Source organism: Triturus cristatus, chromosome 1_2, assembly GCF_964204655.1.
Source record: "Triturus cristatus chromosome 1_2, aTriCri1.1, whole genome shotgun sequence".
Classification (NCBI taxonomy): Eukaryota; Metazoa; Chordata; class Amphibia; order Caudata; family Salamandridae; genus Triturus; species Triturus cristatus.
Window position 1 is genome coordinate 663,869,234 of NC_140580.1, and position 22,148 is coordinate 663,891,381.

The window sequence follows — 22,148 nt, forward strand, 5'->3', positions numbered from 1 at the left end:
GAGGGCAATTTCGTCGGATGTAGGAGCGGCATCCAGCGACACCCTGTCCTCCTCCGAGAGGGAGGGCAGCGCGATATCCCTAAGCAGGGAATGGGAGTCCTCCTCCGAGCAAGGAGAGACCGGAGAATACACCTCGCGGAAATAATCCGCGAAACAGGAGACAATTTCTTCTGGCTCGGTGACACTCACACCATCCGTCCTCTCAATCAGCGGGACCACACGATTCACTCTCTCCTTTTTATCCAATCACGCTATCAGTTTGCCCGCCTTATCACCCACATCATACAGTCGCCCCTGCTGCTCCCTACTGAGGCCCCTGGCCGCCTCCGTGACGAGGGCCCTGTAGGCCGCCTGCTTAAGTTGTAGGACATGCAGTGCAGCATCCGTCACTCCGCCCTCTAAATCACCCTCCAATTCAGCAATTTCGGCCTCCACCCGGGTAACCTCCTCCCGCTCGCGCCTCCGGGCATGGGAAATGAGGGACAGGGCCTCTCCTCTGAGGACTGTCTTGAAGGCTTCCCACAAGGAGATAGCCGAAGGGACGGACCCCACATTCTCCTCAAAGTATCGCTGCAGGGATTTAATCACAGCAGCGCGAATGGTGGGGTCGCGCAGGTACCAGGCATTGATGGGAACTACCCTGCCCTCACCCCTCGGAAGGACATCAAAATGGAACAGGAGCGAGGAATGATCTGAGATACCCCGCGCCAGATGGCGCACCTCCCCCACACTCCCAGCATAGGCCGCCGGGACAAGGACATGGTCGAGCCGTGAGAGGCTACCATGTGCCCCCGAGTGGAAAGTGTACTGCTGCTGCGTGGGATGTTTTAAGCGCCAGCAGTCCACCAATCCCAGTGTATCCAAGAGGCCAGATAGCCACGCCTGGGCCCGGGGGAGGTCCCTAGGGGGGTGACGATCCAGAGTCCCAGAAACCACCGCATTGAAGTCCCCCCCAACCACTAGGAGTCCCCCCGGAAGGCCCAGGAGGAGGCGCCCCAAGTCTGCAAAAGTGGTCGCCTGTAACCCCGGTGGGACGTATACCGATACAAAAACCACTACTTTGCCTTTCATTCTCCCCACTAAAACAGCATAGCGCCCCCTATCATCATGGCGCACCTCATCAATTTCCAACGGTAGCGAGTTCTTCACCATAATGCCCACACCCCGTGAGCCCGATGTGAAGCCCGAGTGGGCCACCAAACGATAGCCACGCCGATTCATGGCACAAAAAGAGTTTCCAATAAGGTGTGTCTCCTGCAGGAAGACTACATCGGGTGAGATTCGTTTCAAATACTGCAGGACCACACCTCGTTTGATCCTATCCCCCAGTCCATTAACGTTCCAAGACAACAAAGTCAACTCCCTACCCCCCATCACACACAGGAGCCATCAATCGTCCCCCGGAGAGCACCTTAAAAACAATACAGAAAAGGGTTTGCCTTGTGGTAAAAACGAACAACAACACCCCACCCCAACTCCCCCCCCCCCAACAGAACTCCCCCCTCCCTGCACCCCTGCATGAGCCCGAACAGCCCCCCCAAAGTGCAGTGTGCCTGTCGCCCCATAGATGGTGAAACTAACTAAACCCCCAGAGGAGGAGGGAGAACCCCCAAGAGACCCCACACGACCTCCACAGGAGGAGACTTACTCGAACAGGCGAACAGTCAAAAGTGACATCAATTTTGTCCAGAGCGAGGCATAATATTAGACCCTCAGTCCTGATCCGGCGGGCCCTCTCCCCCCACCGCTCCCCCCCCCACCCCCCCGATCCCGATCCCCAGGCAAGGTATCTAACCAGTCCCCGGCTGCTTCGGGACGATCAAAGAAGTGCGTACGGCCATCCAACTCCACCCGCAGCTTAGCCGGGAAAAGCATAGCATACTTGAGATTTAGGTCCCGTAGACGACGTTTGACTCCGAGAAAGCTTAGTCTCTGCTTTTGGACCGCTGGGGTGAAGTCAGGATAAAAATTTATGTCCATATTATCGAGTCTGACCGGCCCCTGTAGTCTGGAGGATTGCAGGATAGCGTCCCTGTCCCGAAAGTTGAAAATCCGGGCGATGAGTGGCCTCGGGGGGGCTCCGGCCTTGGGCCTTCCCCCGGGAACCCTGTGGGCCCGCTCCACCGCGAAGAATTTACTCAGTCCCCGGGGCTGGAGGCGGGTGAGAATCAAGTCCTCCACGAATAGATCCGCCGCCGCCTCCTCCCGTCCCTCAGGCACCCCGAGAATACGGACATTGTTCCTCCGGGCCCGACCCTCAGAATCCTCCAGGCGACGATCCATCAGCGCGCTCGCCTGGCCAAGCCGGCGCACCTCCTTTTGGAGGGCTGCCACATCCGTCGTGAGGCCCGATGTGGTGTGGGCCAACGAATCGACCCGGTCATTAGTCTTGGATAAATCGGCCCTTACCAGGCCAACATCCACAAGGACCGAGTCAATTTTCTGCGCCAGTGTATCAAAACGCTGGTCCACCGAGGCCTTCATCTCAGCGATGGCGCCCATCACGTCTCGCAGGGTCAGGTCCGCGGGCAGAGCAGGAGCATTAGTCGGGCCCTCAGGGGACCTACGCGGCACCTCGGGAGATCCCTTCTGGAGGGTATAGCGGTCCATGCTGTTAGACTGGTGGACTGCGCCACGTCGTGTCGATTTCACCTTTGCCCGATCTCCATCTTGCTTTGTGGACATGGTTCCAGTCCCACCGCCGTGCAAGGGACGTCGCAAAGGGCGGACAAGCCGGTTCACGGGAGCCGGGGGGGGGGGGTCACCACTGGGCCACGGGGCAAGCCACAGCCGGCGGGCCGGCAGGGCACCCCAACGGGGCCACACTACCTCACAGTGCCCCGCGACCCAACCTCGCCGAGACAGCTAGGAGGGTGCAAAAGCGAAAGTGAAAGTGCGGGGTACGCGAGCCGCCGCGCCCAGCCCGCCGCTGTTGTTGACTTTGCCTCCGGATCACCCCACAACTCCAATCCGGGGTCCGGCGTGGAGAAGGCCGGAAATCTCAATCGGTGCTACCGCCGGAGTCCGAGGTCCAATTTGGAAGCGGAAAGCGGGTGCCACCTCAGCTTGGGCTCACCAACACAGTCCCCTCATCTAGGACAGGATATTGTCAGGATATATGTAGGAGGTCGCGGAGGTCCTCGGGAGCCTCGCACCTACGCGGCCATCCTGGTTGCGCGCTAGGCTCCTCCCCCCTGCTCCAGACTTTTAATAAACTTTGAATGTAGAGCGTCATCCGCAGTTAATGGCAGGATTGCAAGCATTCTAATTAACGGAGCTAATATCAGCATTTTTTTAGAAGGTGCAGTGCTAAGAATTGTCAGATTGAGGCATCGGAGTCCAGGGTTGTTCTCAGTGTGCCGAAGATGAATTATTTGTTGGGGTTGTTGTTTGCAGGCATCATCCAAAGTTCTTTATATTATATTGTAGCATCTGTATAACTATTCATATATCCACTATTATCATGTCCACTATTACCTAGAGTGTTGGTCAAGGGGCTACCCTGTTTGCTGCGTATGGTGGAGACAGAGTGTATTTTTACTGGGGCCTATGCGTGAAGTGTTTGGTATCTTGCATAAGGATTGGTGGGGTACTGCAGTCCAATAGCTGTTTACTGACGTTTCTCTGAACCACACATGCAACCACACTCACAATACACCCATCCCTCTCTATAGGATGTCCCTTCCTCACCCTTGTCACTACTTAATCACTCCACATCCCCTCACCCTCTCCAAACATCCATCTTGCCCGCCCAACTCTATCAACTCCCACCACTTCCCCAACAGTACAACAGTTCACTCAGTCTGTAATCATTCCCAATCCTATACACCCCGCTATTTCACTATAGTTAACCTCTGTTCCCACTGCTCCTTCCCTCCATCTCGCACGTTAGTATTTTCTACCTCCCACAGATTACCTCTGCCGTCCTTGTATGCCAATCCAGTGCCTATCCCTCTACTCTATTCCTACTCCTGAACTAACATCCCCTCCCACACCCTCTCTCGCTTCCATTACACTTGAAATCCTACATCAGTCAATGTCCCGATTCCAAACCCAGAAAATCAGCCACAATCTCCTCCTCCAACCACAGCTTTCATAGTTACAAGACCTAAAAAATAGATGGACACATTTTAAGACCTCAACGCCCCTGCCAGAAAATAAAAGAATCCATTTAGGAAAATACTACACAGACCTCAAAGGCACAACTGAATTTATTAACATATATCACAAAGGCAAATATCTGTATTACCAAATGTCCAATCAAGGAACTCCAAAATAATGCTTTCAGAAATCTTAAACACTGAAAAGCACTCAAACAGCTATTCCTTACACACAAGACTTCTGCAACAAACTTACAACTCCACCTCACAGACTCGTATTTAGCAAACGAGAAATAGCTGTCTCTTGGAAGTGCCACCTAATACAAGCACTCAAGAAAGAATGCATAACTCTCTATTGTCCTTCTGACAAACAGTGACAGCATTTTGAGATCTTTTGTCTACCCTTTGGACCTATGCCCTCCACAAACATTCAGAACAATTCTACTGTCCGCATCAGCAACTATACCAACATTGTATATAATCTATAAATCTCTAACCATAGGAATATTTGCAAAGGGCTTAAAGAAAACATACTGATGAGGAGCAACCTGACACCAGTAGATCCTAGTAGCTGTAGACAGATTTCTAAGGAACCTCTCCTTGGCAAACTCTTTGCAAGAGCAATATTTCTTGAACCGTTTACTCTCAGACTACTAAATAGGATTCTGCCCGGGGAAAGTCACATAACCTGCTCTAAGTCCAATATGGGGTGACTTAAAAAGTACTTTTGACAAAAATGGTGTAGGAGCACTTTTTCTCCTGGATGTCTCCGAAGCGTTCAACGCAGTTCACCATCAAACCTTAATTCTCAGACTCAAATAAATTGGTGTTGATGGTATAACACTTGCTTGTGTATTCTCCTACCTTGATGGCAGGGCAAATGTGATATATATACACTGCTCTTCTCGACACCTTACAAAATAAACAAAAAGGAATTCCCCATGGTTCTGTCGTCTCTCCACACTAATTTAAAACTTATTTATGAAACCATTTCTACAGCTAATCAACAGTGTTGATCTTATATGCTATAATTATGTGGATGATACACTTCTAATTCTCAAACCGGAAATCCTCAAAGACATAAAAATCTACAAACTCATAAACTGTCTCAGAGTCTTATGCCAAGGAATGAGAAGGAGCTGTCTTAAACTCAAAGCTTCAAAAACGGAAATACTCACTTTTGGAGACTGGGAAATGTATGATCCATTAATACTCTGACCAGATATCTATGACTATCCCAAAAATATCAAAATAAGTTTAGAACCGTGACATTTTCATCAACTGTGCACTCTCAATGAATGTTCAAGTGGACAAACTAATCAAGTCAACTTTGTATATTATGAAAACACTCTCATATATTTACCCAACCTGAATTTCCACGAAAGGTTTAACCAACAAAATCACTCATCCTGTCAAAAGATGTTTATGCAATTGATCTCTCTCTTAGCCATGGGACGACTCCAGATAATTCAGAACTGAGCTGCAAGATTGCTTTTATATCTAAAGACAGGCACGCACCTTTCCCCTGCCTTGAAGGCTCTCCAGTGATTACTGGTCTCCAAACATTGTTCATTCAAACTCTTATGTATTGCTCTCAAGACACTGCAAAACAAAGGTCTTGAATTCCTCCATATGAAAATCAACAAATACTCTCAATGTAGGAATTCACATCCCAGAATTTCACCGTAATCAATCATTCCACATTACACAAAACTGTTGTTGGCGCTACCTTCTACGTATAGGCTCCCAAATTATGGAATTATTTTCCAGCACAAATAAGAGCCACTGACAACCAGCTGGAATTTATTTAAAGGAATGGTTAATAGCAGGCTATTTCAACCTGACCATCATGGTTTCACTGACACATTAGCTTCTACAAAATGGGGCACACAACAAGAATAAAACCTGTTCTGTCCACAGTCAGAAGCTTTAGCCAAGTCAAGATCTTATACAAGACCTCAGTCAATCCTAACTGCTAACAGATTTTTTTCTCACACTGTCCCTGTCTAAACACATGCAAAATAGAAGTACAGGCAAACATACAAATACTCATTTCTTTCTGCTTTACTACTTTAACCTGCTCAAGATTGCATGGAATCCAACAAGTTTTCTCCCAATATATTGCAGCATAGTTCCTGCACAAAACAAAAGGGACTTGATTTATGACCATCGAATATCTGCAAATCTTTGCCTGCCATGCTCCATTTATTCGACTCTGATTCCAAATTGCATGTCCTTATACAGTTCCTACACAAAGCTGCACGCCATGAGTTTTACTTTTCAAAATGTGCTTGTGCGTATTGCCTGTCCCGACCCATATCCCACACCTGCTTGCGTCTCACAAACTTATAATCGCTTTCCTGCAATGTAATAAATTCCTAGGTTTCCTCTACCCTTTCTATACACCCCTCCAGTCATTCCCACAAACTAACTTAACCCTGAATTCCTCTAGCATTGACATCTAACTCTCTAGTGGGTGCTTCCTCTACACCATCTATTCACGCTCCCAATCATTCAAATGAACTAACATATCTTACGCCTCTTTGGGACATTCTAACTCCCTCTGATTCCACCACAAACGAACGGTGTTAATGCACATAAGGTTTTCTTCTTAGAACACAAGACTGAACACGATAACTAGAAATCACTAAATTCGCCATTAAGCTTAGGTTCCTGAGTAGAATACTACTTGCCATAAAGTACTTTAGCATCTCGTTAGGGATAGTAAGAGATATAAATGCAATTACAATACAATACAACTTGTAGCAGTGCTTACACATGAAGTAAAAAAAAAAGGGTGTGAGATAGGGCAGCGCTTACAGTTACATGCCAACTTCTTGTTGTCAGACGAAAAGTAGGCATAGGCGTGAAATTCTGCTCTACTCACGGAGTTTGTGTTTTTTTTCCACTCCGCATAGCGCGCAGAGTACCGTAAAACATGCTGAGCAGAATTTTTTCCTCGCTCGCTGTTAAGTTGGCGAGTACGAGCGAGGTAATTCTTACTCCAGACCATCTTCCAACGAGATTTCTTGACGCGGGCAGTTGCGGATGGTTTCCACCGCTTGCGTTGAAAAACCTTGTTCACGTTGAGGAAGCTGCCGCTCGAGGAGAACATCTACTCGAGCGGCAGAGACAAGCAGTGCCCTCTTGCGCTGCATGTAGTGCTGTTCACGTTTATTTTACAGCAAGGTACACCCGGTGCTAAAAATCTGAGCGAACTGTGTGACGTAACACACTCTGCCGCTTGGTGAACTCCATGCAGCGCGGCTGTTTTTTTTTTTGGTCAATTCGTGGGAACTCCGCGAACTCAATTTGATTTCAGCTTTTAGGTGAACCTAAGGGCTGGATCAGGTGTTTAGGAGTACACAGTTCCTTTTCATGTTTTTGGAGCTCTTCTAGGTGGTTGTGGAGGGTTCATTTTCTTACTATCTAGAGCATCACTGCCTGTACTGCTCTCTAAACTCAGATGAAGAAATTTTTTCATTTCCGCATGTGTGCCAACATTCACGTACTTGGATGAATCAATAGACTATGGAGCCTTATATCCTCGTGTGTTAAGAAGGTTTATCGCAGGGCATTTACATGAGTGTTAATTATTGTAGGCATCCATTAGAGTACTTAGCACGGAAAATCATAGGGCCATATGTACGACCACCCAATTTGCGACTCGAAAATTGCGTCGCAATTGCGACTCGCAAATTGGGATGTAGAACAGTGTCAGAGACACTGTTAGCGATTCCCAATGGGGTCGCAAAATGCGAGGCTCATGAATATTATGAGCCACTCGCAATTTGTGACCCCATTGGTAATGACAGGCCCTCCCAGGGATGGTGGCCTGCTGGGCTCAGCAGACCACCATGTCTAGAATTGCTTTTAAATAAAGCTGTTTTTTTTAATGCAACTGCATTTAAAAAAAAAAAAAATGAAACGTTTTCATTTAATTTTTTTAAGGCAGGCAGTGGTCCCAAGCTACTGCCTGCCATTAAAAAATATTTTATGAGCCAGTCACAAAGGGGAAGGGGTCCCCTGGGGACCCCGTCCCATTTGCGACTCCATTACCACCCTATTGAAGAGAGTGGTAATTTGCGAGTGTTTTGCGACCGCAATTGCGTTCGCAAAACATTGGTACATGGCTTTTTGGTTGCTATTAGTAAGGGAACGCCCCTTCCTAATAGTGAATCTAAAAACCTAATTAGCGAGTCGCAAATAAATTGCGACTCGCTAAATAGGCTACGTACATGGCCCATGAGGTTTTTCATGCGCAAACGGGTTGCAAACCCGTTTGCGCATGCAAAAACGGGTCGTACATCTGGCCCACATGTCTTTTTGTTTCAACAAGCATCCTTGATGTACTGGAGCAGGATACCACTTTCTCTCCCTGACCCTGGAGTATGATTTCTGGCATGCTAAAAGATTCGATCAGGAAAGAACTGTTCAACTTTACCCAGTAACAGGGGGTCAGTAATCTGGGAAGTAAAAAAAATGGCTTTCAATAATAGTTCGTACTCAAAATTGCAGGTGGGAAGGGACAAAGGGAGAAAAGTAGATACATAATATAATAACCTGCCACCCTACTTCCACCACTCGTAGCTCAAAGACTACTGTTGCCTGATCTGAAGAAGGCCTTTGCGCTAAATCCACCTCTTTGAATGTATTACTATAAGTTACTAGCTTGAAGTATAGATTTCATTTCCACGAAGGTGCCACGGTTTTGAGAAGAAACCTGCGTGCAGTCTGCTGTTGCACCTCGGGTGCAGGCGCCGTGAGACGCCCAGCTGCCTGCAGCCTGTATCACTTCACACTCTACAGGAGTCCGCATACTTGAGAGGTTTTGAAGGCCTTGATTGATGTGTGCGTACAACAATTACCAGGACAGAAAACGAATTTTGTGTAGCCAAGTGATGCTTTTTTCTCCTGACGATATGTCCAGACTACTCCACGCAGCGGTCAATACATTCAAGAGGCTCAGTGTCTAAAGGAAATCGTCTTTTTTGTGTTCTTGCTAAATTAATCTTCCACGGCCGGGCGCGAGCGACGGGAGCTGCAGCACTTTCCCAGCTTGCCTCTAGAAGCGGGAGAATAAATGAGAATGGAAACACTGCACGGAGTCGCTTTTCGTCACGTGGAATTATTGGTATGAACTTGCTGAAAATGCTGAGTTCATACCAACTGAGGCAGGGAGACAGACACTCAAGTGCTTCACAATAGTGTAATACTCAGAGTTTTGAGTGGGATGAGCAAACTTCAAAGGGGGCGTGGCCTATGCAATTAGGGCGTGGCTTAAAACACGTGAACTACAAATCTGTGCTTGCTTAGCATAGTGTGCCTCCCGACTGGTATTTTGCTGTTTCTGTCGCTGCATCCAGATATAATGCAACAAGTAATATTACACCTACACAAAGCCAGGACTATTGGCTTTGCTAGTGGTTGTTAGGTGCATAAGACACATAAGCACCAACTATGGCTTTGTTGTGTATAATATTGAAAATGCTTCCGTTCTGAGATTATGAGACTGTGAAAGAACTATAACGAGTCTTTTTGAAGTTATATCAAAGGCAATGAGTGGTGGCCCTGCTGCAGAGGTAAGATTTTTGTTTTTATCCTGAGGGTGAGGGCAAATATGGAGAGCCCGATAGAGACCCGTCTCAGCACCTGCTTTTTAGCACCAGCAGGACCCGGTGCTGAGCACCCGCAGGACCCGGCCCACTTAAAGCCCTGGTAATACTGTAGCATTAATCAGTGGCTAATTTGTAAAAGAATAAGTGCCAGGGCTCAAAGTTATTCTCAGAAGCCAGCCGCCAGCGCTGCTAAATACCGGATTGCCACATTTCTTGGCTGCCTAGTCTTATTTCCACTTCATTTTTTTTTTTATTAACACAATCTTGTTTTTGGGGTTTTCATCATTACATTGTGAGGTACAGTAGTATAAACAATTGTTATATCCATACATCAGAAATGGCGAAAATGTGCGACAAAGAGAGATTTGGCGACGCCAGTGTTTACTCGATATCCTGCCAGAAAATCATGCAACATATGCTGTCCCTTGCTGAATGCCAGTGGGCTTATACTAGTGTGAGCACTGTTGCGTGGTATGGGGTAAGAAATAAATGCAAAACCTAAAACAGGTAGCTATGGGTAAAAGAGAATGACAGGGGAGGGACCTGGGTCTATGTAGAACCTGCCTGGATCTTGGATGAAAGTATTAACATTGGGTTGATGATGCATTCTTAGAGTGAAGGGGTAGCTGACATTTGATACTGAATCTGTTATTCAAGACCAGGAAGGCCCCAAAGAGGGTCACGCCTAAACCACAAGTTAGAAGTCTGCGGATTATGCAGACCAATGGGGACAAGTGGCGCTCGCTTGCGTGAAGCATTTATTAATAATAGTGGGAGAGAGGTAGGCCCTGTTTAGGATATATAACTGTATCAGTTTCAATTTAGCATTTCGAGATACTGCGTATGGGAAGGCAAGGTCCTATGTCCATTACTTTTCATGAAGTGCCCTGACTGCTTCCATCACCGACTTGTCATGTAGTGTTGATAACGAGAGAGTTGTGTTGGAGAGCAAGGCTTAATAAAACTAAGTGATGTGCCTGCAACCTAATCCCATGGTGAAGAGGGCTTGAATGAAGGAATGCGACTCTGACTCTGTGTCCGTAATGGACCAGTATTTGGAGAAGGTGTGTAACATAATAAGTGGCCCCTGTGAAGATCGGTCCAGTGTACCAGGTCATCAAACAACAAAAGGATGTCCTCTTCGAACAGGTCGCTCAAGGTCGTTAGGCTAGAAGGATGCCATTGGCTTCGGTTCTGTTGTCTAAAGGGGCATCCTGGGCTGGGAAGGCCTCAGAAGGGGAATGGCTGGGGCATATTGAGTCATCCACCGGGTGAGGCGTAGTGCACGAGAATAGATCCATAAACCAAATCTGAGGAGGCGAGAATGGGATTGGAGTCAACTGGTGTTTGTGTGCAAGAAACCATTTAATTCATCTATTTGAAGTGGATGTGAGTCAGTTCATGTCTCATCTTGAGAGCCATCTGCTCAGGCATTGTAGCTGGACAGCAAGGTAATTTAATTCGGAAAAAGGAGTCCCCAGACCTTCCACATCAATTTGAAGACGGAGACTGAGTGCTGATAATGGATACACACAGCCCATCATCTTAAGAGTTCGATTGCAGCCAATGTGCTCTCAAACCTGCCCCCTCCTTGTGAGTTGCACCCCATATTTCATGAGTTGTAACTGCTGCACCCACCATAGCGCTTTGAGATCTAAAGCGCTACATAGGTCTAATCGATTAACCAGTCGCCAACATGCTGTACTTTTAAAGAGAATGTGCCAAAAGTTTCCAGCTTCCTCATCATGTCCTCATGAAAGCGCCAACGAAAGGACTCCCTGAATGGAGCAACGGACATGAAGCAGCCGCTGCGGTCAGAAATAAACACTGTGAACGTTGTCCAGTTTCACAGTAACATTTCCTTAATGTTCTTTAAGTCACAAAACAGTAATACTAAAAGCATCTCAAAATAAAGGAACACAAACATCGAGTTTGTGGAAAGAGAAAGCACATTGTAAGTCAAACGGGCGCAGCAAAGCATTAACACAACAACATGTTCTTTGATGTTTGATGTTCTTTGAATGAGAACATCAAAGGGGGTGCCGCGAAAGTGATCGCGGGCGAAAGTGAAAGTGATCGCGGGCGCTAAATGAGCATGACGAGGTTTGCCAGCCTCTGCTCCTAAGCGCGCGCCCGCGCACATGCACTGTAGCTCTAGGCTGGCCATGGTAGCATTCTTCTGCAGTCATAGTAAAAGAAATTGAGTGGTCAACGCCTTTATTGGTTGAGAGACGATGAATGGCACACAAGTGAGGTGTTCGATATGCAGTTAACAACATTCTGAGCCTACAATGGCACAGACACCACCCTTACCATTCAGGACAGCATTCAGAGCTATTCTGTTTTGTTAAATAACAGTTCAGCAGACATTGATTTGATCGTAGACAGGTAGCAGTGAGATAGCGGAAGCATTAGCTGCTTCCACCAAGATTCTAGCGTCAAGTCAGGTCTCATGGATAGCCTGTCAAGCTTCTACATAAGGAAGAGAATAGGAATCTTAGGGGGTAATATTTTTCAATGAGGAAACTGGGCAGGAGTGTGAAGGGTGGTAGGTGTAAAATACGAGTATCAAATCCCAGAACAGTCCAATGGCAGCCAGGGGTCGGCTTGTTTACCATAGACAAAATATATCTCATATTCTTTGTTGGGCCGACTGTGGAAATCCAGGACTCGTGAAATAATTTAAAAGGTATATAGTGCACATAGTCTGGGATCCCATCAATGACCATGTTAAATACTTTACGAGTCTCACAAAACATTCTGTGAACATTTTAAACAAGATCGATAGCCTCAGGAATTATAATTGGATGAGGAAAATGGGGCATCATGATGCACGGTATGTTTGCAGGGAATGGGCAGTGCTCCAAGCGATGTCCATTAAACTAAAAGTTAAGATAAGTGTCTTCTTTACTGAAGTATGTGGGAATCATTATCAAGACTTCTCGAGCATTAGTGAGTAAGTGATTGCAGATCCAGCCAGAAGAGTCAAGCCTTGTCAGTCCCCTTCCTGTATATGCAGATTGGTGTTGCCTTGGTATGCAGAGTGGCAGTCACTTTGATGAGGTACAGACCTGCTGTAAAGATGGAAGGACAGAACCATAGTGGGATTCTGCAACAGGTGGGCAGCTGGTCAGCACAGTCAACGTTGGCAGTGGCGAAAAGGAGAAACAGCATCTTGTCTGGGCTGAGGCTGTGAGGATGCAGACGGTGAAACCCATTTATTTGAAACCTGCACTGAAATGAAATGAAATTATTTATTTAGTGCAGCTAATGCCCTATAGGCGCTACCTGATGTAGAGGAAAACAGAAAAAGAAACGCAGATAGACAATGCCGCTCAAAGGACCGTTCCCAAAATGGGATCATTGATTAAAAAGCCATGTTTTCAGGCCTTTTCTGAAAGCGTAAAGGCTTGTACTGGTTCTAAGGGAAACAGGCACGGAGTTCCATCTCTTTGGTGTTCAATAGGTAAAACGTCTGCAGGCCCAGGTAGCTTTTTTGATTTTGTCAATCATGACATTACATGCTGATGAGGAATGCAAGGTTCTGGATGGATGGTACCAAGTACATTTTTGTTTCAGGTGTTCAGGCCCGATGCCATTAAGAGCCGTAAAGGCGATACAATGTGATTTGAAATTTTTCCGCTTGTGTTTTGGCAACCAGTGGAGCTGGGTTAGGGCAAGAGATCCAGAATGATATTTAGGGATTCTGAATAACAAACATGCAGACTGCTTAAGAGGGAAAGGTCAGGTAGCTGGAGACTGGCTGGCAGCAGCAGCCACAGAAGAAGTGGTGGAACCAGTGTCTTTGGCATTGGGAAGAATGCACCCCGGCGGGGCGCCGTCAGCGCTTCACATCATTGTTGGTGGTGTGCAGCATCTGGTAGGGTCCTTTCCCATGTAATGTAGCTGCAGGCTTTACAAAGATCCAGCAACTGGGCTTCAGATCATGGCAGGCTTCAGTAGGGCAGTCAGGCTGGACAATTACAGACCTTGGAATAAAAACCTCATCTTTATCCTTAACCACACATAGTATAGAGCACGCTACATTAACTGCAGGTATTTGGATGTCCTCGCACCTGGCATGCTCCATTCTCGTACAATCAGATGTGTGCTTTGACTGTTTTCTGACACTGCAAGTACGATGCATAAACGAACAAAGGTGGTGTGTGATACCATTTTCCATCAGTCGAAAAAATGGGAGAAAAAGAAAAAAACAGGTGTATTCATTTCTCTGACTACTGTTAAAGGGTAGCATAGTAAGTAATGCGTGAATCTATAGGGTGATGGTCCTTGTATGCCAGAGTCATAAACACTGGATGTAAATATACGGTTCTACGGTACAGAGTAAAAGCCAATAGTGTGTATTAAAAGGAACAAATCCTTTTAGCCTTATTTTTCATTTATTTGAACACATATGCAGTCGTTCTTCCTTCTTAACTCCATTTAGAAATCAGTCATTTTAGTTTCTCGTGTAGTTTTCTCAGCTTTCAGGGACCGAATTTCTTTTAACGCCTTGCGTATTTGCAGTGTTAGTGGTACTTGCTTCACGTTTTGTTTTATGCTTTTCGTCTCACAATACTACTAATGTCTTAATCAATCGATGACTGTCGTTACAGTTATGATACTAAAGTTATAATACTGAACTTTAGGCGTTAGGCTAACAACGCTGTGCATGCTTTACATCCGTGTGTACATATACATTTAATAGGAACAGTCGTCCTTTTCGCTTCCAGCCTACAAGGCGTACAACCACCTCAGCCTTCTTAGCTCATGTTTACCTTTCTGCATTATGCTTTCTATACATGCTGCTGCACTTTGCGAAACATTCTTTTCTCGTCATTACTCTGCAACTGTAGTTGCTTTAATTTCATAACAGATAATAGTTATTATCCACTATTGATCTTTTGATGACCTGTCATTGTCTGTGCTTACTACTAAATGTAACCTATCTGTCCATACTTCGAATTTTTCCTCCGCCACTTTCAGGTATTAGTTAGATGGACAATGTTTTAACAAATCCTGTGATTAAGCTGCCTGGGTTTTCTGTATCATAATCTTCATTGTTCATTAGACCAACGTTGCTCGTCTTGTCTGCTTTTCTCATGATGATATTGTACTGTTTTAAATAAGTAAGATCTATTCTTTGGTAGAATTTCTGATATAATGTAACTTTAGTTTGTTTGTTGATCAACACGCCTTTGAACCACTTATTGAAAAGCATCAGTGGATTTATCATTTTATTATAAGGGAGCACCAGGCCTCATGTAGAAGGTGTTTTAACGTCGCAAAACCTCAGATTTGGTCAATCTGAGGGTTTGCGACCTCTAAAACACTTCTTGAAATGTACAAAGCCTAATTATCAATTTGTAAAAGGTTTTCTGAATTTTTAAACGGGCTTAGGAAACAATAAGGAATCAGTATTTGGAAGGGACATGTTTAGGACGTCCCTTCCAAATACCTTTTCCATACGTATTCATGTTTTGCAACTGAAATCTGGTCCCAAAATGTTAATATTTTACCACCAACTCAAAAACGGTGCTAACACCTTTACAAACAGAAAGAGGTCCCTGAGGTGAATGTTGTCAAAATCGTTGTTAGTAGTAGCCAGCGGTTCATGAAACCACTGCCTAACCCTAAAAAAGATTTGTATAACTTTTCACTTTTTAATGCATCCCGTTTTCCTTAAAGGCCTGTATAAAAAAAACAGATAGTTTCATTTAAAAGCACTCGCAGGCATGGTGGTCTGCCGAACCCAGCAGGCCGCTATCCCTGTGATTGTGGCAAATTGTCATGGGTAAAAAGATTTTGTTCAAAGACGTACGTGTGGTAGTTGCTCCCCTTAAAATATTTCCTTCTCTCTCATCCTTTGCCCCTGCAGTCTTGGGATGTATTTTTTCGTAAATCGGATCCTGATGCCGCCAGTGGAGAAGGGCTGAGTCAGGCCCATCTGGCCAGACTGGAGTCTAGAGCGGCCCTGAGCCAGAGTCTGGGAATGAACCCAGTAAATGCAGAAAAGCTGGTTGAGGACCACTTGGCAGTGCAGTCCTTGATTCGGGCGTACCAGGTAAGCAGATCTTTTTTCATGTTGAGAAGACTGTGCTGCCAAAGTTAGAGATGGTTTAGTGAATCACATAACCCAGGATGTGTTAGTTGACATGGAAAGTAGAAGCTGTGTGTTCTGTGATCAGTGTAGGGTTGGCCCACTTTTTTTATCCATGTTGCACTCCCTCATTTTGTCTTTAGCAAAGTTGTTTCAGTATGTTGTTACACATTGTAGTATGATTCAACTCATTTATTGCTTATTAAAGCATCTTTCGTATCACATACTCGTTCTTGTTTTTCTTGTGCTATATTAATGCTCCAAAGATCTTAGGGTAAACCATGAAACAGGAGAGTGGCATGCTGCATAAAGTTAGAATAATCTTAATGTTTACTGGCCTCATTCAAGAGTTCCCCATAGCACAATTGTAAGAAGCATGGCACACTGATCCCTTTTTATGCAATCAGTGGCTCACAGGAAGGAGTGCTCCAGCCAAGATTGGATTTCGAGTAGTTCTTCCTGCAAAAGCAGCAGAAGCAATTCTTCAATTTCAGTCCCTTTTTAATTGCATTGACTAACAGGCAGTTTCGGGTAAGTCTCTTTAGTCGCTGTTGCTAAAATCTGCACCTATATCATTCAATCAACTGGCCCTTACCCTCATCAGTATAGACCCACGTCTATCCCCATTTCCCTTCCAGCCACCCATATGTGCCTGTTTTCAAAAATATATATTTTAATGCCATTTGTTAAGTAATACATTACATTATAATGCCAGTCACTTAAGAGTTCAATGATATAATCACATGTACAAGAGGTCGAGTAGATTAACACGCCCAATAAGAGGCTTCTTTCAACTCTTCGCTTTTACATTAACTCAAGCAGATCATCAGTTTTTTGTGCCCTAGTGAATACATCCAATGCAGTTCCTCTATATAGACACAAACTCCCCATATATTTTCAAATGCTTTTCTGAACAGCCTCTCGCTTTAGCACCAGGATTTCCAATGCTAAGCAATAACCCATCCCTCTGCGCTGTGCTTCCAGTAATAGTGGTGGTACTTTGCACCGGGGTCATGCAATGTCTCTTTTGGTGATCATCGGGCCAATCCCTAATAATCCCAAATCATAGCAACTAGAGATGTGTCATTTGTCATGTGCAGTAATGCAAATTTTGTGTCCTCCTCTAACGTTTAGTTAACTCTTCCCAAGAGGGTTTTATTTTGGAGAGATTTCAAACTGTATGTATAAAGTCTCTTGTTTGCATCTAAGATTCAGTGAGACAGTGATTTGGCTATATTTCCACAACTTCACATGAGCAAGATATCCTTGATGTAGATATTTCAACTAAATTAATCTAAACTGTGCAGTAGTAACTGCTTCACGTGGCACCATTCCCGCTTCTTGATGCTCATCATCAGTCACCATCCCCAGATCATCCTTCCACCTCTGTTTCAACTTGTCAAAGGAGTCGGTGTGTTACACACCAGTGAGCGGTACAGGTGGAATAGTTTGTGCATGCGCATATCCCCCATTAACAACTTCACCTCCAACAGGTTGAACTCTAGGTATTCTTTCTGATTTTCTATATATGGAGTAAGGGCATGGTGTAGCTGGAGGCATCAGAAGTATTGGCTCTTATAGAGATCATAGTCCTCATTATGAATGAATGAATACTTTTATTGGTCAGTTAATTAAAACTTGCAATATGACACAATTAAATTACCATGTAGCACATCATACATAAATATCATTTTAAAAGAACCATCTTAAAAAACAGTTGAAAACCTTCAAAATGCATTCAGAGCTTCAGGGTAGGAACTGGATTTGCAGACACCATCTACAGTAATTTCATTTCATAGATCTTGTTGCACTTATTAGACCCATTACGCCTGAGAGTTCCTATTTACACTATTGCTGGTTAAACCACAATTCAATTTAATTTGTGCAAAGTAGGCAATAAAGTGCAACGTGCCTTGCTTAATTCCTCTGTTAACCTGATACTAAAAAATATTTATGGGTTAGACCAACCTAATATTCCTCATTAATATCTTCAAAGGAATAAACTGAATTATTTCATTTCTCCAGGCAAACTAAATTCCAGAAATTACTGCAAGAGAAATGCATGCATGAAGCGTGGACAGTAATAATGAGGAGGAGAATGAAACCATGAACAGGAGGTTGAACCAAAACAATAACCACCACATGATTGAGAAATTAATCATTAAATTGAGAAACTTGGTCACAGACGCTATGACCCCAGTATCCCAGACTCCTGCAGTGCTTAATTTGTTTTAAAATAAATAAATAAGGAAATAAGTGTTGTGGGCAAACGTTTTGTTCAGAAGCCCACAGACTGCGCTATTCTTGGCCAGGTTGCTGAATACCACAGCTGCATTGTCTTGCTTCCACCTCAAGCCTCTATAATCCACACCCAGACACTCCTTGTCTCTTTATCTGACTCTTACAGGTTCTTTTTCATCCCTGCTTTCTCTTTGTCACTGTTTTCAGTCTTTCTCTTCCTCCTTCTTCCCCTTTAGTTTTTCTCTCTCTCTTGCTCTGGATCAAAGTCTGTTGAGGCAAAATATGTGCTTGTGACTATAAATGAGTGCCTGTGGGTCCCACCTGCAACCACCGGCTCAAATTAGGTACTGCTCTTTGACATATACATTCCTCTTAGAGCCCCGAGTGACATACCTCACTCATTGTAATGCCCTTCTCTCTTCTCTCTTTGTTCATATTCCAGAAACCAGGCTATTTGGCAAAGTTTATAATTGAGAGCATGGAGACATTAACACACTGTAATCAGGAGCTTGCCCTTACTTTACTCACTTTCCTCGCCAATTTTAGGCTCCTGTCTTTACAGTAGTATACTTCTCCTCTCAAAATTTGCATGTTTTATTTTAGCAACATATTTAAATGATGTTTGCACTGCACAAAAGGTGTTTGGCTGATAGCGTCTTTTTAGTAAAGAAAAATGAATTGACCGAGTGATTTTATTCATCCTCCAAATTAAAGGTGTAGTAAAATAAAGCAACTGTCATTGCTGTACAAGACTCTACCACTCCTCGAAACACAGCGTTGAGTGGATCTCATCGAATCACTATTAATGGCCCAATTGGAGCACTGCAATGTGGTTTATACTGGCTACCTAAGAAGCTCATTGCTTGACTGCTACCATAACCCACTTTGTAAAGGAACTGGACCATATGAAGCCAATTTTAAAAGTAACCTGTTCTTCCTCATAAGAGTCATGAAACTATGGTGCCTGGTGCTGTCAACGTGGTTTCTTGAGTAAAAGTCTTCTTTTTTAGAGAAATTCAGCTTCTTCAAAAAAAACGTACACAGTGTTCCACAGTGATGAAGATGTTCTTTAAAGTTGCTCCGGACAAAGGGTCCTCTGGTCATAAACAATAATCATACTTTTCTCTTTGTAGCTTTTGCTAAATCCCCTCTAAGTCTGTTGAAGGGCCCTCTTAGCTTTGTTTTCCTCAAGTTTTCCTTAGAAGTCAAAAAGCAACTGACTGCTACAATCAAAATATGGGTTACGGTTGGTGGCTTGAACCGGTGAATCAGAAGATATAGTCCTTTGGGAATTCTTTGCTGTTTGGCAAGGGAGTGCCAGAAGATTTCCAACAGGAGCTTCTCTAAATGGTCCCTACAAAGCAAATTGTATTTTGAGTGCCTGCTTCAGAGTTGATACTTACAGGCTCATTTAGAGTTGTTTGGATATAGGAAATCTGACAACAAAGTAGCAGTTGCCCTACTCATCGTATTACTGTGCATTGATGTCAGTGGCACTGTCAATACAGCCGACTGGACAAGTACCAGTACCACCTCACAAAAACCCCTTCTAGTCACCACCATGCATATTGGTATAGTAGTGATGTCCCGTACAAAACTTGTACATACTAAACAGGGTCTAATCTTGGCCTATATTAGGCTCAGTGTTACTACTGCTGGTGCTTATTTTAAAGCGGAGTACTCAGGCGAATACAATATTCTTGTAAAAAGTTAGGAGACATCTCATGGAAGCAACCAATGGTGACACAAGATTCATTGCAGTGCCCGGGGCGTATCATTTTAGGCGTAATTCTCTGAGTGTAAGAAAGAGGTAGCTGAGCGTGACGAATTTACTGAAGCCACTATGATCATAAAAGGATGGTGTTGTGGTCTTGCCGTGTAGATGTCCTCTGTCTATCAAGAAATCCGCTTTTCTTGTCTTATGTGATTTAAAAATGTGTCTAGAACAACCTAATGAATTTATTGGTTTAGGTTGCTTAATGCATTGTTAAAAGTAATTATGCATGCTCAGATGTATTAGTTACGACTGACCAACCTATTAGATTGTCTCCTGTTATGGTGTCAATTTCTTCTGGGCCAGGGGACCTGCTTCTCATTGAGGATTCACCACAATCTCAGAGAATTAAACAGGAGAAAAAAAGAGGAGAAAGAATCAGAACCCACTTTATGTATTACTGTTCAAATGTAGAAAGGCAATATCAAAAGGTAATGTATTTTCCTCAAGTCTGCATGGCCAAACTCCAAGTAAGGCTCCTACTTCGACCCATGTATGCTGTAGCACATCTCACCTAAACCGCCTGGCTTTCCCGTCAGTCTAAGGTAAGGGGCTGTGTCATGTGTGCTCCTACAGCCCTCTTCCCTCTCAATGACCCCGCCAACTCGCTCTCTGATACATAGGTGATTATTACATAGACTGAAAGAAATGGAACTGCTAGGATGCTCAGCGCCTACATGATTGGGTTGGGGACATTGTGCAGGTGTCAGGTTGTTGAGCATCTTTTGCAAAATGCTCTTGGCTTCTCCCCATGAGGAACAGATAGCCGCTCACTCTAGATGATGGGGCCTTTAGGACTGGGAGTGTGGTACTTCCCAAGGTCATCCCCAGGGATCTCATTGATGGAGGATCAAAGGGTTTGCTAAGCACATTTTTAAATGTGCCCACTTATTTGCGGATATGTAATTTTTTGCCACTGGCCATTTTTATCCAAACCGTCTTTTATGCGCTGCCAGAGTAGGACAGCAGAGGTCCAGAGAGGGATGGGCAATACACTAAGATTCCGAAGGGTCACGGATATTGAAACGTGGTCGAGCATGTTAGAGCTGCTACGTGGAAGCGGTGAAAAAAACAAACACAAGGATATGATGGATGGATCGCTGAAACATTTCAGACACTCACCCCCAGTCACTGATCTGGGTTGAATCCATCAACGTTCTTTAGCTCGCTTCGCCATCCCAGTTCAGAATTATTTTTTTTTCTCAGTCTTGACCCTGCTCCTCATGGGAACAGTCCAGCCCGAACTGCCAAGCCAGATCTTCCATGGACTGGAAACAAACATCCTGGGACCGATTTTGGGGTAACAGTCCTCATCAGCCAGGCTAGCTTGAATCCAGTGGCAAAGTGAACAAGGCACCCACGTCTGGGCGGGTGGAAGCGGTGGGCAACGAGACGACGGGGAGGTGCGAGAGGGGACTGATGGGGATAGTGATACAGATGCAACTGGTGAGAGTGGCAGGGAGAGAGAATCGGGTCTACACGTATCGCCTGATATGATATTACATCGGGACAGGATTGATTGAACTAGTAGGTGCCCCCCGCCCCCCCCTTATTTGACTGCAGGAGCAGGCTTGGGGTGGGATTGTGACCTCCCCGCGCTATACTTTACCAGGACCTGTGTTCTATGAGTGGGAAGGGAGGTGTGTGGTCTCATTTCCCTTACCCCTGTCCACGACGATGTTTGTTGCAATTCTGCCCCCCCCCCACCTCTGAATGCTATTGTATCTGTCAAACATGTGAAAAAACGCTGCCATGTTGTATCCTGTATTTTTCTTCCGAGGGGTCAGACAGCGGATTAGTAAGGATTTTGACTTGAGTTTACCTCTCTCGCCTGCAAAAGAACAGGCAGTAATTGGATCTATGTTAAAAATATTATAACAGTAATAATTGACTGCGGCTCTTAAGATTGATTGAACGCCTGATCGCACACAACGCCTGGAGTCTGACCTTTGGCATTTTAATGAAATGGCAAATTACACCAAAGGCAACAATTTATTCCTCTGGAGCTCTGTGCGGCCCAGTCACATCCCCTGGGAACTGGCATAGCTGTTAGCGAGGGGCTTGCCAGGAGGAGGTCTTTCCAGGCATTCCTTCAGATCGCTCGCATGCTTTTTTTTGAAAATGTTGAATAATTAATGCATTTTCAACTAAATGATAAACCATGAAGGGACCTGTTTGGTTCTAGTGGTAAAGCCTTTGAGGGCTTTTGATATGGCCTTTGTCGTGGTAAACTCATACCTCTTCATTGATGCAGAGGACAGGCAAGGATGCAGTGCTGTAGGGGCTGAGGCTTATTTATTTATTTTATTTATTGA

General features: G+C 44.8%; 1 protein-coding gene across 2 annotated transcripts in view; it reads left to right on the plus strand.

The window, feature by feature from the left end:
• Positions 1-22,148, plus strand: part of OGDHL (oxoglutarate dehydrogenase L) — a 713,311-nt gene that overhangs the window by 136,778 nt on the left and 554,385 nt on the right. For both annotated transcript variants that reach the window (XM_085608435.1, XM_085608426.1), the window contains one exon: positions 15,597-15,782. In XM_085608435.1, the coding sequence (XP_085464561.1) occupies positions 15,597-15,782 (186 nt within the window). The remainder of the gene's footprint in view (positions 1-15,596; positions 15,783-22,148) is intronic.